The 17,601-nt window shown below is 45.0% G+C and overlaps 1 protein-coding gene across 3 annotated transcripts in view; it reads right to left on the reverse strand.

Moving 5' to 3' along the window:
• Window positions 1-4,110: 4,110 nt before the first annotated feature.
• Window positions 4,111-17,601, reverse strand: part of SHLD1 (shieldin complex subunit 1) — a 73,519-nt gene continuing 60,028 nt past the window's right edge. For all 3 annotated transcript variants that reach the window (XM_030558042.1, XM_030558039.1, XM_030558041.1), the window contains one exon: window positions 4,111-5,572. In XM_030558042.1, the coding sequence (XP_030413902.1) occupies window positions 5,061-5,572 (512 nt within the window). In that variant the 3' untranslated portion in view covers window positions 4,111-5,060. The remainder of the gene's footprint in view (window positions 5,573-17,601) is intronic.

Genomic DNA, 17,601 nt, shown 5'->3' on the forward strand with positions numbered 1-17,601 from the left:
GTGAGCTAAGCACAGGGCTTGAAGCCATAAAACCCATGTGGCCAAATTGGGACTGACATGTAGTGTGAGCCGGGGCGAGTGGGATGAAGGCCAGATCCAGCAAGCTGATGCTCAACTCTTGAGGGGGCAGGCCAGGGCAGGGCAGCATGATCTGCTGTTACGCAAAGCTTCCTGTGATGCACAGCCTCCTTGGCAATGGGTCCCCTGTTCTTTGCAAACAGCTCTTGGCTCAGACCTGACAAACTCACCACACCATGTTACTTCACTGAGAGTCCCATATCAATGGGACTACTATTGGAGTCAAGGGTCAGAACTCAGTCCTACGTACAACCCCCTGCTATTTTTTTCATTGTGTTTTTATTTAAAAAACAACAAAACCAGAACATTTTAATTTGATAAATATGAAAACTGCTTAGTTCATTCCATGTAACTCATCCTACAGTTGCAAATTAGTTTGTAAAATTCAGACACTGACCTAAATTAGACCAGATGTGCAAGTGATTGCTTGCAAGTGATATTTATTATTGCAGAATTGCTCTAGCAGCATAAAATGCCAGATAGTGCTTAATTTGTAATTAGAGAAGTTCCGGGGCTCAAGCAATTTTTTTACATTCATAACTGATGCAGCAAGCCCAGAGATGCTGGGGCTATGAACTGCTTAGCTTAAGCACTGATTCCATTTCCTTAAAGTGTGGAAAACAGTCAGTTTTTTGCTTGAACCCATTAACAAGGGGGAGGGATATACTTGTTTCCCTATTTCTTGAATAAGAAACAGCAGATAGATGTTTATCAGGAAATGAGTAATGCAAACTATCTGGCTTTTTAGCAGAGGTGGAAGCATATACAGTAGGTTTCAGAATAGGTTTGTATAAAATTAATTAGCAGTGAGCGGAGAAAGAATGATGTAGTGTTTGTTCACTGTGGAGATCTTGTTTCATTTAATAAAAATGACTAAACTAGAGAGAACTGATGTAAATGCCTCTTAACAGCAAGTCTCTCTGCAGATACTGAACACTGCACCTTAAAGTGGGGACGGGCACATATTTAAGGTTGAAAGGGCCAGATTTTCAGCAGTGGGCTTTTCAAAAGCACCTAAACAACTGAGGCGTCTACTGTGCATTGATTTCAATGGGACATAAGTGCCTAACCTGCTTCAGCACCTTTGAATGGGGGCGTCTAAAGACTTCTGAAAATCTGATCCAAAGTTATTAGGGGACGTGTGTGTGTGGTGGTGGTGGTGCTGTTTTTAGAATTTACAAATGCTAACACTAGAGATCTTTTCATGAAGTAAAAAGAAAAAACAGCAAAAACTGTTTTCATTCCACTCGCCAAAAAATTTCTCCTGCTGGGTTTGCAATCCAAATATTCCAGCATTGTGCCAGTGCTTCAGAACCAGACATCGAAAACTGTTGAGAAACAGAAGTGAAACGGACTAGTTGAATTGCTGAATGAATGTGTATAGATCAAGCACACAGCATAAACAGTGAAAACCGAGGGCTTGTCTACACTTAAAACACTGCAGTGGTGCAGCTACACCACTTCAGTGAAGACACTACTTACACTGACAGGAGGGGTTCTCCCATGGGCATAGGTACATAACCTTCCAGAGATGCGGTAGCTAAGTGACAGAATTCTCCCATCAACTAGTGCTGTCTACAAGTGTGGTTAGGTTGGTTTAATTGTGGGTACGTCTACACTACCCGCCGGATCAGCAGGTAGTGATCAATTTATCGAGGATCGATTTCATCACATCTAGTGTAGATGCGATAAAATCGATCCCCCATTGCTCTGCCATCGACTCCGGAACTCCACTGTGGCAAGAGGCAGAAGCGGAGTCAATGGGGGAGCGGCAGCGGTCGACTGGCTGCCATCCTCACGGCCAGATAAATCGACCTAAGATATGCTGACTTCAGCTACGTTATTTGTGTAGCTAAAGTTGCGTATCTTAGGTTGACCTCCCTCCCCCAGTGTAGACCTAGCCTGTATTGCTCAGCGTGTAGATTTTTCACACTCCTCAGCAACATAGTTACATTGACCTAATTTCCTAGTGTAGACCAGGCCTAAGGCTGTATCAGGGGTGTGACTGCAGAATGTGTAGACATACCGGAGCTAACTTTGAGCTCTGTATCTCAAGTAACAGTAGCAGCGAAGCTCAGGCTAGTTGATCCCAGGATCCTGGATGGGCTTGTACAGTCTGTGCTGTGTTGCTGTGGTTTCATTGCTATTGTTAGTCAAGATACCTAAGCAAGCCTTGGTGTAGACATAGCTAAATCATGCTGCAGTCATACTTCTGATTGCAGTGTAGACCTACCCTAAGTCAAACCTGTGGTGTTAGTGACCTAGGTAAGGAGAGAGTTTTTCACCTGAGTGCCCCTTTAAATATTTAAAGAACATAATGTTCAAAAAGTTAAGACTACAGTGACTGAATAAACCAAACCTAAATGACTGAGATAGGGAAGGAAGCACTGTTTGATCCTGGCTAAACAACAGTTCATAGGGCACAGCTAGTCTCAGAGGTGCTTCAGTCAGACTGACAGCTGCATCCGAGACAACAGAGATCAAATTAAAGCTATTTGCTATCTTAGCTTGTTTTCAACTAAGGTTTAGATGGAGGGCCTGATCCTGCATTCCTTGTGCACGTTGGGCCTTATTCTTCTCACTCACTGCAACGTACCTGCATAGATTGCCTAGGGAATTACTCCTGGTTTTCACCAGTGCCAGGGAGAAGACAGCTGGTCTCCTAGAACTCCCATTGATGACAGGATCAGGCCCAGTGTGTTATAAAAACTGCATGTGGAAGGCTCAACAAGTGATATGAAATAAAGGCCCCAGAGATTGATTTCAATCACCTTCCAGTATTACTAGACGAACAATCAACAATGAAAAAGTAATAAGGGCCAAATCCTGAAGTCTGTAACTTAGTCACAGTTCTCAGTGAAGCCAACAGGCATTTTGCCCAAGTAAAACCAGAGTAGTAAAGGGCTCAGGATGACAGCCCATGTAGAAACAGATGAACTGCTGTAACCAGCTGTCAACTGCTTATCAGCTGTTAATACAGTAACAAAACACACACCTAAACAGAAGTATACAGAAAAAATATTCTGAAGTACAATTCCCTCCTATCTGTCAACATACCAGGAAAGTAATCTCTAGGCATTCTCTATAGGAGTGACAAAGAATAACATCAATGAACGGGGCTGTATGCAAGATATTCATATTAACTCACTCAAATCCTAAAATGGTGTAAAGGGGCACAGCCTCTTTGATGTTAATGGATAGATCAAGCTCTGAGAAATCAGTGCAGGTCTGATGGAGCTATGGTGAATTGTACCAGCTTTTGTTTTGTTTAAAATGGCTGAAACCCTGGAGCTTGGCCGTACGCTTCCCACAGCAGTTTAACAGCAAAGCAGCAAGCATATGCTTTGCACAGGAGCCTTCACTATGAAGAACACATCCCTGGAGACCCATTTCCTGGTGTCTCTCTATAGTCCATACAGATGGCAGTGGGAGAGGGATTTCCTGTCTGGTGGTAGCTCCCTAGAGCTGTGAGCATCAGCATGAGGTTGCTAATGCTACAAGCCATCCAGAGGCAGCATTTCTAGCTCTCACTATTTCCAAGTGGTGTATCCAGGTCTCTCACATTTTAAACACATAGTTTAAGCCAGTGCATTTACAGACAACTTCTTGAAATGCTCTTGGGAAAATAACTGGTATGAAGCCAATTAATTTTCAGTTAGCATCTCTAAGACACAGACAGATTCTCAGGAGTAAATCCATCGATGCCAATGGTGTTAAACTGGTATGAGATCACAACCAGGTTTTTTCTCTCGTGGACACACAGAGGACACGGCTGTCAGTCTGTTCAGGGAAGGAAGTTTCATAATGGTTTTATACAAATATTCTTTTGTTTCTGCATAATATCAGACTAGGTACAGTATGTTGTTTCCAAATGTTTTTGCTCAGATCTATGACAGGTTTGGTAAACTCTTATTTTTAATGACTTTGGGCAATATCTGTTTTTAAACGTTTTTCAGTGTTTATCAATTTAAATTTGTACAGTTGCAGGAAATTATGGACTGGGGATCAGACAATAACTGACAGACACTGAGATTAAAAAATGTAACCTTTATAATCACTAAAACACAAATTGTCAGCATCACATGTCAAAATATCATCAGAGCAAACTAAGTTCTCAGGCAAAGAAAATTGCTGCTTATTTATAAATGTCAATTATTGATGGAAATATTTTTTCATCAAGGGTTGTGTGTGCATGGTGAAACTGACATCTGCCAATACACATCTAATCATTCCAAGCCTACACCCTTTGTAAAGATATCTGCCTAGGCTTGTGCACTCCATATCCTGTTTGTTACAGTAAATGGGACTTACAGGTATTGGCAAAAGTATAAAAGGGATAGGTCTCAGTGTGAGGACACTGTTCAGCTGTGCTGGGGGTGCAGGTAAGTTAGGCAGCCTTGGTTGCTGGCAATCTTAGATGATGCAGAGATAAGGGCTTGGTATCCAGATGGTGGCGGTGGTGGTAGAGAGCCTTGTCATGATAGGCCACGCTTACAAACTCTCATTGAATAGCATCACATTCCGTGAATAGCCCTATGGAAATAAATGGGAGCTACTTGAGTAGTAAGATTCACTGAATATGAAGGTAGCAGGATCTAGCTTTGTATAAGTCAGGGTCAGAGTATGGAGAGACCTTAAGGCAGGTTCGGAGAAGGGCATGGTCACAGGGTGAGCTTTAGGATAACAGCAACAGTTGGAACTGGAGAACAAGTCCACTAACCACCAGAGTCACCGCTCAGATGCTGGGAAGGAAGTTCAATACGTATGTGAAATTCATGCTGGAGTCCAAGGGCAGGAGAGAAGATGTAATGGGTGGTTTTGCAGTTTAAGTGGGAGGCTCAAGGAAGGATTGACCTTTCCTGAGGCAGAGCTGTCTCTACTCAGAGCAGGCGCTAAATGCTACATGGTGCCCTCTGCTAAAAGACACAGCAAAACCAAACAAACAGCTTGCTCACCCCTCCCTTAGCTCCAAATATCAGGCCCTATGATTTCATCACATTCTGTTTTAAGAGAAATTGGAGGACATCATCTGACAGTCCCGGTGTTCGCTTTCCTTCTTCCAGTGCAACTTCTCCATTAGCTGGTCCCGAGAAACAAGCTTTGCTGGAGTGGTTTGGAAAGACCTTACATCCATCTCTGTTCAAAACCATCTGGGCCATGTAGAGACTGCACAAGGAATATTTTCCTCCTTCCTTGTTTGCCAGGTCCTGAATTTTGAGAGAGAGCCATTCTGAAGCTGCATTGTATGTGGGATCCCCTCTGCTGGGCTGCTGCTGACAACATGTTTCATAGAAGCTGTCTAGAGACTTTCTAATGCTGATGTCTTCTGTACCCTCTTGCTCATATGTCCAAGAGAATGGAATCCCACTAGGTTCAGCAGGTTGAAATGGCTCTGCAGTTGGATGATGTCTAGGATTTGCTTCCTCACAGTGTCCATGCGAAACGCTCATGCTAGCTGCATGCTGAGCTTCTTCAGGATCTGGGCTACTAGCACCTGCAAGCAGAGAAACATTTTAATATGTTAGACCTTCAGGAAACAGAGAAACTAGCCACAGGCTGAAGCTGATTAATAGAATTGTCCTTGTGGCCTCAGATTCAAAGCCTCTCTGATTCACTGTTGTCAGCTAGTGATCTCAGAGCAAGGGCTCCCTAAGGCATGGCCCTATAGATCCTAAAATGGAATAGGTGCATACATCCCTGGGGGCAGGAAAGCGTTAAACACTGACCAGGCCTCCACAACAGGCTGACTGAACAGGTTCCTCAGGAGATTTGCTGAATTAGAACTCACAGGAGTCCTGGCCTCCCCCCATCTCCATCTGGCCCAGTCCACTTTATGGTCTATGCTGGCTGGATCTTGCCCCCTAATACTCCTAGAAAGATGAGGGTTGCAGGTAACTTGTGGACTTTCTGCTGCCAATGGCCATAGCCAGGACTGCCTCACTGGAAAGTGAGGGGAACTCAGGATTGCTGCCCTACGCACAGAGGTGCAGACTTTCTGATTTCCCAGGGGGTGCTTGACCCCCACTCTGCCTCTTCCCACCTCCAGTCCACCCCCTTCCCCCAAGTACCCTGCCCTTGCTCCATCTTTTTCTGCCCCATTCTACCCCTCCCCTCCCCCCAGTGCCTCCTGCCTGCTGCTGAACAGCTACCCTCCTTCGGTGGGCAGCACTGGTGGGGGGCTGGGGGGAGCTCACTGGCGGGACCCACTGTTTCCCCTTCTCTCCCTACCCCAGGTGCTCCAGCCCCGGAGCACCCATGGAGTCGGTGCCTATGCCTAGGCATCTTCATGGCCTAATCTTCTCCACAGCTCACTTTGTTTTTACTACCCCTTTCTGTTGTTAGCTTTAAAACCGTGTTCTTCATCTTACCGTTCCCACTTTGTGTAAAGAGTCCTCTTCCCCAGCCTTCTACCAGCACCTTATCCGAGTGTCTTACTACGGGGTTAGGCGGTGTGTAGGGTTACCATGCTCCTCCATCCCGAGCCCCATTTTTCCTGTTCGTTCAAACTAAATTCTCCCACACTGCCTTCATGTGTGACTTTTAATTTGCTTAAGCTCTTGATTAAGTCTAATCTAGCTCTTGCCACACTTCCTTACTGATCAACATTCCTGATGTCATTCAGTTACACGGATCCACTCCTCCTCCCACTGAAATCAATAGGAGTGATCTGCAACCAGGCACCTATTTATTAGTAATGCAGTGTTGACAGTGTTACAGGCACTCTGCAGTGTGTGTGAAAACAGGAGAGTTTACAACAGGGCAAATACATCTCACAGCCTAAATAGCCTTCACAGACACATGGAGACAACAGGCTCTTCTACTGACACCTCTAACTGCATTCTCCCCTCCATCCTTCCTTTAAGCTAAATGGCAGAACACCTAAGGCACTGAAAGGAAGGAATTTCTAAGGGCTGGCCTAGGTCAGCTGACTTGGGCTCACAGGGCTTGGGTGCTGGGACCAAAGAATTGCTGTGTAGATGTTTGGGCTCAGGCTGGAGCCTGAGTTCTAGGACCCCATGAGACTGAATGTTGACACAGCAATTTTTTAGCCCTGCAAGCTCAAGCCCCACTAGCGTGGGCCGGTCAGTGGTCTTTTATCCCTGTGTAGACATTAGCCTAAGGGCTCCTTTCTGCTCTCCACTCAGAGGCGGTGCCAGTGGCTTCAGATCACATGAACAGTGTGCAGAAAGTCAGCAAATATCTGGGCCTTTTATAATTCATTGGCATGTGAAGTGGCGCACAGCCCTTCATTTAAATTAGCAATCTTGTTCAAAGGGAACGTCAGCTCTAACCATAAAGAGCTTTCTTAATATGGGGACACAAAGCGTTGTATCCCCAGTTTGTGTTCAGAGATGCATTAAAATTAAGATGAGGGAGTATCTATACTGTATATTGCTTCAAGAGTGCTTCCTCCCCTTACGTTTCACCTTTTGATCTTTCCTTTCAAACTGACTTCACCCTCAATTCTGAGTTGAAATAACTTAGCCCTGTCCTGCACAAAGGCATTTCTAATACAGTACAAAGAGAAGCTTATGCGGCTTCCTTTTTACATCAATATATGCCATCACAGTAGCAAATCACAGCTAATCAAAGACAGCAGGTCCATTTTCCCTTAATAATCCATCAGCCTCGGTGTGCGTTAGGTCTGCATTGAATCAGGCATCTCCAGTAACTCAGTCAGATGTCACTGAACTCAGACTCCTGTGGCAGCCTGCAACTCCTCATGCTGCCATCCCCTCGCTACCTATTACATGTAGCTTGGAGTTACACTTTGTGAAAAAGCAACAGTTGTCACTACCTGCAAATATAGAAACCCTGCATGATCCTGTTGGTAAGAGCAAAGTCCCATTAGCTTCGCATGATCAGAAAAGACTTCTGCTGTTATTCCTCTCTCCTATTTCTAAACAAGCATGATCATATTTGCTGCCTCCTCTTCTTACTTACAACCCGGTGGAGAAGTGACCAGCAAATATTTAAAGGATTTTTTTTGACGGAGGCAGAAAAGACTCATATAGAGTTACAAGGAGTAACTATACTTTTAGTAGGAGGCCTCTATCCTCACAATAGTACTCAATGTTGGCCTGATCCAAAGCTCCCTACAGTCAGTGGGAATCACTTAATTGGCTTAAGTAGGAATCTTTCCATTGATTTCAATAGGCTTTGGAGCTGACCTTATGAGACCCCAGCTCAGCACTGGAGTTGCTGCTGACCATGAATGTACAGAATTGTCAACCATGATGTTAGCACTGAGCTGATGGTCACTAGCATGACTGTACCTACCACACATATGTGACATTACCAGTTAAGTACAGAAGTGACCTCTACATAATTGTGATTACCTCATTCAAGTCTCTGCTCCAGCCTATAGTGTCTTTTTGCACAACAGAAACCTCTACTCATACATAAGTCCCATCAAAATAACCTTTAGCATCTTCCCCCTTCTCTGGACCATTTCACTGCAAGGAGGTGATCACACTCGGAGACGGAACTCCAAGGGCCAGACCCAAACCTCAGCGAAGCTAACAAGAAATTTTTCCAAATGAGGATACATGGTTGCTGACTGTATCCATACCTTCCATGTTATCTTCTTAACTTTCTCTAGCGAGTCCCACCTCAAATTACAGCACAAATAATTCCCTTCCCTTAATGCACTGAACCAGCCTGAGTGCTATTGCTTTTCAGAATCCACACTGGACAAGTGTCTGCCTGAGCTCCCACAATCACTCTTAAGTACTCTCCTGACAGAGTCGCAGCTTAGACGATCTTTAACAATATGCCTGGGCCTTGCACGTCTCCAAAACTAAATTCAATCTGCTATTATGCCACACAACCCCCTCTGTGGGTTTAAATCCAGCTGGGCAAATGTTGCCCCCTTCCCTCCTGGGAAGCTCTAGTAAACTGGCTTCCGACAGGTGCCTTGCTTAGGAGGTGAGCGAAGGAGTCTCTCGGGTGAAAGGCACATGTGAACACTCTGCAATGGCTCATGAGCTGTATCAATTGCTGGGACTCCTGTGCCACCCCCCTCCCGGAGGGGGCGGGAGGGGAGGGTATGAGGCCCGTGGAACTGAGCCAGCATAAACCCATCCTCTGCCTTCCCTGATAAGTCACCCTCTCAGTGAGGCTCCAGAGATGAGAGTGCAGGGCTACAGAACCCCTGACAACACGGCTGTATCACAGTGGCTCTGTGGTGCCTAAGCCTCCCGGGGCTGCTCTTGGGGGCAAGGTTTCAACCACCTAGAGTTTCTCAGGTCTTCCACAGAGAAGCTCAATGATCATATGGATGTTACAAGGCTTCAAGGCAGTGGGGAGCAACCTGCAGCCCGTGGGCCACAGGCGGCCCATCAGGGTAATCTGCTGGCGGGCCACCAGACAGTTTGTTTACATCTGCAAGGCCACCCGCAGCTCCCAGTGGCCACAGTTCGGTGTTCCCGGCCAATGGGAGCTGCAGGAAGAGGCACAGGCTGCAGGGACATGCTGGCCACTGGGAACTACAAGCAACTGTGTAAATGTAAACAAACTGTCTGGCGGCCTGCCAGTGGATTACCCTGACGGGGCGCAGGTTGCCCACCACTGCTTCAAGGGATCTGACCCAAAGCCCACCAAAACCAATGGACAGGTCAGTCAGGTTTCAGCAGATATAGGAGGCTTGGTTCTCTGCTGGGGTAATCCCTGTATCTCCATTTGTCTTCAGCTGAGCTGCACAGACTTGCACTGCCTGAGGATCTTGCCCAAACTGTCTTTAAGTATCTTCACACTTCTATTTATACTGCAGACTGCATGTGAAAACCCATTCCATTACTCATTGTGCTTTCACCCTTGTGACAGATAATCATCAGTAAGAAAGTATATTACTTGTTCCGCCTCCACAGTAACTGGAGATGGGCCTTTGTAACTTATTTGCACAAAATGTGGGGGCTGATAACGGGATATTCTGTATGTTTATAAACCCAACTGATAATTTTAAGTCTTCATCTCTTACAACTGAGTCTCTGCATGTGAAAAATTGCTTTGGACTTGGGACTCCTTTCAGAGATACAACAGCACTTCATTATTTTCACTTCCCCAAATAAGCTTGTGCCACCATTTGAGAGTTTATAGCTGGGCTAATGGCTCTACTGAGTAAATATAGTTGGGGTGTAAAATTAGATATTCATCAACAGGGAACAGCAGCAGGAGACAGCTGAATTGCTGGAGAGAGAGCCTTTTCAGTTAGGGTCACCTGTGCCTCTTGCGGTTGCTGCTAAAATATCAGGGAAGCTGTAGAGTCTATTGCTGTGGTGTCCACGTTCTGTCGATGCAGAGTTTTGGCTGGTGGATCTATGTAGCTGCTGATGCTGCTATGCCTCTTCTGCAGCTCAGCCTCTCCCATTACTCTCCTTAATGCTAGTGCAGCTGGAACTCCCAGAGAACACAGCATGCCTGGCACATAGTTCCCCTGCAAGGGTCTTCCACGTTCTGTCTCCTTCCCTATGTAACAGAAATGTTTTCCAGTCCTACTGATGCAGGGCTTTCAATGGCCTGGAACAGGGGCAGACAATCTATGGCACGGGTGCCAAAGGTGGCACGCAAGCTGATTTTCAGTGGCACTCAAACTGCCCAGGTCCTGGCCACCAGTCCGGGGGGGGGGGTCTGCATTTTAATTTAATTTTAAAAGCAGCTTCTTAAACATTCTGAAACCTTCTTTACTTTACATACAACAATAGTTTAGTTGTATATTATAGACTTACAGAAAGAGACCTTCTAAAAAGGTTTAAAATACATTATTGGCATGTGAAACCTTAAATTAAAGTGAATAAACGAAGACTTGGCACACCGCTTCTGAAAGGTTGCTGACCCCTGGCCTGGAAGATGGTCCCATTGTTCTGAAAGTACCCAAAGTTAAATACTGTAGCAAGGTTTTTGTAAAGAACTGAGTAACGTTGTTATCATAAGAAGCATGTTACACATTCTATGATATAATCTCATGCTTCAGAATAGAAACTCTGAGCCTGGTGGCAATTAGAGAAATCTGCCTAGGAACAGCAGTGCAGAAATGGCCTGGTGCATTATGGGCCTATTCTAAAGTCCTTTGAAGTCAGTAGGGATCTTTTCACTGACATCTATGATCAAGCCCAAAAGGAGGTTTTAGATGCTAGTATAGTGTCCACTATTAGCGACTAATGGAGGAAGGATTCAGGACATGATGGAGCAGTGGTCCTAGATAATAGAGCAAATCTTGTGTTTCCAAACTATATAAACACAGGGAATTGCAACACTGCATGTGAATTCCAGGGCTAAATTTGAGTATAGCATCACTGAGCTCCATCTATGTATGCTTTCTTTTTGAGGGGAAGGGAGAAGGGGCAGGCTAGATGCATCAGCACAAGCTCAGGGCTAGCAAAGTGAACCCCCATTACACGTGCTATGGCAGTACGGCCCAGGAAGGATAACTTTAAAATCCAGCTAGGAACTGCACTGTCTGAGGTGCTGAATCAAGGTGGCCTCCTCCTCACCTCTATCTGGGGTAGGATTGACTGGATCCAAGTGCCCTGGCTCCGGTCTGAAGTGGGACTGTGGACAGCTCAGTGACTTTTCCCCTAGGACTGCTGGTAGATATTACTATTGCCAAGTGCCTGCTATAGTTAAAAACTGGTGCAGAGGATGTCATTTGCAATGCACAACTAGTTTTATTGGTCCTACAAAACCCAGGAATTATGCTATATATTCTTAAGTGCCCTCTACCAGCACTTTGTCTATGAACTGTTTACATTATCTATATAGAGACAGATAGACCGACCGACCCTAGGAATATGCTGAGTCCTCTTTCTTCATAAATATGTAAAAGCAGAGTGGAATGTACCTGCAAAGGATGATTTTCAAAGGCAGTGGGAGTTAGGTGCCCATGAAAATCTCCTCCTTGGTTATACCCCTTACCTCAGCCTCTGTCTAACTGTCTGCCTGCCCTTCAGTAGTCGGCTCTTCAGAGCAGGGACTGTCATTGATGGAGGGTTTGCAAAATGCAATGTGCATAATGTGTAAATAATCATTATGGGATTAAGATGTGTCAGAAAGACTAAAGTGCTAGACTACTGAGGGTAGGCTGTCCACTGAGGCAAGGTTTATCAGTAATGCAAATTGTATTTCACAAGCAATCTTTGCACTTTTCTCAATATAAAACAAGGACTGCAACATAGTCACAGTAGGCTCTTTTTCTGACCATCGTCCAGCAATTTTCCAAATAACTAGTCCTCTGCCCAGTAAGTCTGGACAAAACGTTTTCAAAAAAGACTGCATTTCTGCATCAAAAGGGAAATGGAAATTTCTCTCTGAATGCAGCAAATCTATCTTCTTGTTATCTGCCCTTAGTGTTTTGCTGCATTCCATTAGCCATTAATTTCAAAGCTGGAACTACAGAAAACCGCAAACAGTCCATCTTTAGCACAGGGAGATTTACAGTTTTCCTGCTGCTGACCCATTGGCCATAAGTGTTGATCAGCATGGCAGGCGAGTGCAACAATGTTCCAGCTGTCAAAGCATCTGAATAGGAAAGGTGTGCTGAAGATGTTATCTGGACCCATAGTTAAGATAGGGGGTAGGCTAGTTTCTCTGTATCACTCTAGAGGTCACTGCCCCATTGTTCCTATACAGCACATAGAAAGTGGTAACTGCTCTCTCTGGTTAAAGATACTAACTATACTGGAGGCAGACCGGGCATCCAAAGCACAGGTATGAATTTTAGAGGTTTTAAGGCACTTATTTGCAAACCATGTGCCACAAAACTCTATCGTTTTAAAAGCGGGGCCTTAAATTAGGAACAAGGAAAGAAAACTGCTGGAGAAACCGAGTTTGCTAGTTAAAGATTTTTTTTAATGTAATGAATCTGGAACCACAGAAACTGCCTCATCTTCAGTACGATGATATAAGGTAACTAGATGGCACAAGGGCGCACTCATATGTGGCTTTTGGATCATAAACGTCTTCATAGTTAGTGTGCTGGCATAAAAGACCATTTAGGCACACAGCAATGCTGTCGCTTGGTCCCGATGATGGTACTTAACATGGGGCTGTTTCAAATAGAAGCCTGCCTGTTTTGCACTATAACAAGCTTGTCTAGTCTTCATAGAGATTTAGACCAGAATGGACCATTAAGATCATCTAGTCTGACCTCTTGCCTAACACGTGACATAGCTGCTCAACTATTAAGTCAGGCTCTGTGTAACCATATGCTCCCTGACTGATGTGAGTGCTACACTAATGGATGAGGGTGCCAAGCTTTATTGCCCTTTAACCCTCCCAGCCTACTTAGCTGTTTCATGGCACTGGGGCCCGAGCCCTGCTCTGCCTTTTGTCAAGGGTGAGAGGAGTAACTGAGACATGCAATATGGTGGAATGAAGCAGTACAGGGAAAGGAAGGGATACTACTGCTGGAGAACAGTGAAGCCAGGAGGCGAGCATTTAGGTCGGGAGAGTGCAGGCTTTAGCTGGCCACGGTTGCCTCCTGGGTCTGAGTTCAGTACGCGGCTGTATTCGCTATGATCTGAGACACTGCCATGACGCTGCGCCAAATTCAAAAGCCAGAGGGACGGCAAACAGCGGGAGGGCGATGCATGTGTAGGGGCCATCAGCCCACTGCAGTACAATGCAGCAGTCTTTCCAAACTCCATCCGAGGAAAGAGAAGACCATCTATTGCTGCCCAGCTCCTAACAGTTGTGGTGGACAGTGACAGCAGGAGCCCCATGGCCCAGAGCACTCTGGAAGGTGGTTCTCTCCGGCTCTTGCCTCCCCAGTCTTAAACTACTCCCCATTTCCAGGCTTCCCTTTTCTCACTGAGCCCACCTCAAACTGTGGGTATTTTTGTTAGTCATAGCTTCACTAAACTAAAAATCCTCCCTGCACGAATTTCTGAGAACCCGTTCACAGTAGCGATCAAAAGGAACAAACAAGGAGAAGTTACGGGTCCCAAAAAGGATTCTTGGTTTCCCCATAAAGAATGATCCGACCCCTATTAGCTCTTCTACCCACATACAGAAATATGTACCTCTCCCTCCCATTTCTCTTTCTCACACACACCAACCCACCCCAGGGCCAGGCAATTTGGCATAGCTTCAAATTGACAATAGAGTTGTACCAAATTTCAGCAGCTGAGGATCTTGCTCTATTCCTACTAACACAAGAGGTAAGAACAGATCCCATAACCTACTGGAATTCCCAAGACAACTGTACAATTTATAGTTACGCATGTCAAACGCTTAAGACAAAGCTGCTTTTAATTCATTCCAATAGGTTGTTTTGACTTGCTCATTTCCAGGGGGGAAAATGTGGCAATGTGGTGGTGGTATTATTTTGGCACTGCTATGAGAAAATACAGCAAACTCGGTGCCAGAATTTAGCATGACAGGACTAGCTGAAGATACCCCTCTTATATTAAGCAGCACCTTGCTGTGTGAGTCGTCTCATTGATGAAGTGCTCCGCAACGTGTGTAAGAGCTACATAACTGGGCTCGCAGGGCCACATTTTTACTCACTTTGGCTGGTACTTTACTCCAGAGGGACCGCCATTGATTTTTAAACAGCTGAAAGTGTGTGCGATTTGAGCATCCCTTTAAAAAAAGCAAAGGCAGTGGTTCTAAACTTTTTGTATGGGCAACCCCTTTTATGCAGCAAGCCTCTGAGTGTGACCCCTCCCCGCCTTATAAATTAAAAATGGTTTTTAATGTAATTTTAATTTCATGAGTACTCAGGACTGTCAACTACTGGTAGCTTAGGTACAAGTAATTATGACTTGATTACATTTGGTATGTACAAAACAATAGATCCTAGACCAGTAATGTATATTCTTGCGGTGGGATCCATAAAGAGACTTAGGGGTTGCAATGCTATGTCACAGGACCTAACTCTTAGGTACTTAAAAAATAATGGGAACAACACTGCAATCCACAAAGCCTGACTTAGGTGCCTAGGCTCCCTATGCAATGAATGGGGAGAGAGGCACCTTAGACTCTGATACGCAGAGTCAGCGCACTAGCCACTGGGAGATGCCAACCAGAGCAGCATGTGCTAACCCTCACCCCCTCTGAGTTAGGCACTGAAGTCTGGGATGACGGGGCAGACACAACTCTGCAATCCATGAACCAGGGGAAGATAGGAACTCAGCCACCTAAGTTATATGTGGGGTCAAAATAAAATGCCGGGGGGGGGCCAGAAGGAGTGGGGAGGACCTTTATAAACCTTTAGCCTAGTGGTTAGGATACTCACCCAGTATGTAGGAGACCCCAGGTTTAAGTTCCTCTGCTGCTTGAGGTGGAGAAGGGACCTCAACAGCATGCAATTTAGGTGACTGTACACCTGTCCTTCCTGGCTTGTGAATCCCACTGGGGCTTACTCAGTAGATGGACATCCAGATGCCTATCGTGAGACAACAGTGTTCCTGATCAGGCAGGGCCTAGACTGAGGCAGCAGTGAGCATGCCTTGAGGCAAAAACTTAAGCACCAAGTGATTTTACGTGCCTACAGAGTTAGGCGGCAGTTGAGTGGCAGCTTTACAGATCACCAGGATGTACCATGGATTGCACCCTCAGTGCTTTTAAAGGGACAGAGACAGAGAAGTGGGAACCACCTAAGAACATTTTACTAGATGTCCAAAAAGCCATAACTGAGAGAAGGCCACACTGGCCAAAGAACAAACCTAGCTTACAGGGGAAGTGAAAAGAGCTATTTAAAAAAAAATCATATTGAATAGATGGAAGGAAGGGGCAGCTGATAGCAAGGAATATAAATCAGAAGTTAGATGCTGCAGAAAAATGATAATCATAGAACTGGAAAGGACCTCGAGAGGTCATCTAGTTCAGTCTCCTGCACTCATGGCAAGACTAATTATCTAGACCATCCCTGACAGGTGTTTGTCTAACCGGCTCTTAAAAATCTCCAATGATGGAGATTTCACAACCTCCCTAGGCAATTTATTCCAGTGCTTAACCACCCTGACGATTAGGAAGTTTTTCCTAATGTCCAACCTAAACCTTCCTTCCTGCAATTTAAGCCCATTGCTTCTTGTCCTATCCTCAGAGGTTAAGAAAAACAATTTTTCTTCCTCCTCCTTATAACAACCTTTTACATACTTGAAAACTGTTGTCTCCTTTGTCTTCTTCTATTTTCCAGACTAAACAAACCCGAGTTTTTCCAATCTTCTCTCATAGGTCATGTTTTCTAGACCTTTAAACATTTTTGTTGCTCTTCTTGGGACTGACTGTGATTTGTTCACATCCTTCCTGAAATGTGGTGCCCAGAACTGCACACACTACTCCAGTTGAATCCTAATCAGAGCAGAGAAGAGCAGAAGAATTACTTCTTGTGTCTTGCTTACAACACTCTTGCTAGTACATCCCAGAACAGGAGTTGGCAACCTTTGAGAAGCAGTGTGCCAAGTCTTCATTTATTTACTGTAATTTCAGGTTGTGTGTGCCAGTAATACATTTTACATATACAGGGGCCGGCGGATGGAACCTCGGGCCGGCAGCAGGGGCGGCAGCCAGGACCCCACACCGGCAGACGGGGCAGCAGATGGAACCCTAAACTGGAAGCAGGCTGAGCTGCTGCTGGTCTGGGGTTCCATCCGCCGGCCCCCGTCAGCCGGGGTGCTGGCTGCCGGCCCCGCTCAGCCTGCTACCGGCCCAGGGTTCTGTCCATCCAGGTCAGCAGTTTGCAGATGATACCAAACTGGGACTCAACTCGTTATGCCCTTCCAGCATGACTCTGAACCATCAATAACTACTCTCTGGGAACAGTTTTCAAACCACTTTTGCGCCCACCTTATAGTAGGTCCACCTAGGTTGCATTTCCCTAGTTTATTTATGAGAAGGTCATGCTGGACAGTATCAAAATGGAAACAAAGGGACACAAGGAGAAATCTATGGCTAGCACAGTTAGAGAATAAGATGTTTTTAAGTAGAGAAGGAACAGAAAGAAGGTACTGCTCCATTACTAGATGGAAATAGTTGAATTGTCAGTGCAGAAGTGTTCAATAAATATTTCTGTTGTGCATTTTGGGAAAAAGTCAGATGAGGCAGTCATAGGATGTGGAGGATATTTTCAGTTCAAATGGTAACTGAGGATGTTACATAACAGCTAATAAAGGTGAACACTTCAAAATCAGCAGGCCCGGATAACTTGAATCCACAAGTTTAAAAGAACTGCCAAAGAGCTTTCTGAACTATTAAAGCTACTTTTCAGGAATTCCTGAAGAGTGAAAGAAAGCGGAAGCAGGATGATCAGGGTAATTATAATCCTGTTAGCTTGACCCTGATGCTGGGCAAAATGGAATGACTGATACAGGACTCTATTAATAAAGAATTAAAGGAGGGTAACATAATATAATGCCAGTTAGCATGGGTTTATGTAAAATAGATCTTGCCAAACTACCTATCTTTTTTTAATGATACTGCAAGCTTGAGAAAGGTAACTACATATATGTAATATACTAGGACTTCTATAAGGCAATTAACTTGGTAACATATGACATTTTGATTGAGAAACTAGAAAGATAC

Source organism: Gopherus evgoodei, chromosome 3 (assembly GCF_007399415.2).
Source record: "Gopherus evgoodei ecotype Sinaloan lineage chromosome 3, rGopEvg1_v1.p, whole genome shotgun sequence".
Taxonomy (NCBI): domain Eukaryota; kingdom Metazoa; phylum Chordata; order Testudines; family Testudinidae; genus Gopherus; species Gopherus evgoodei.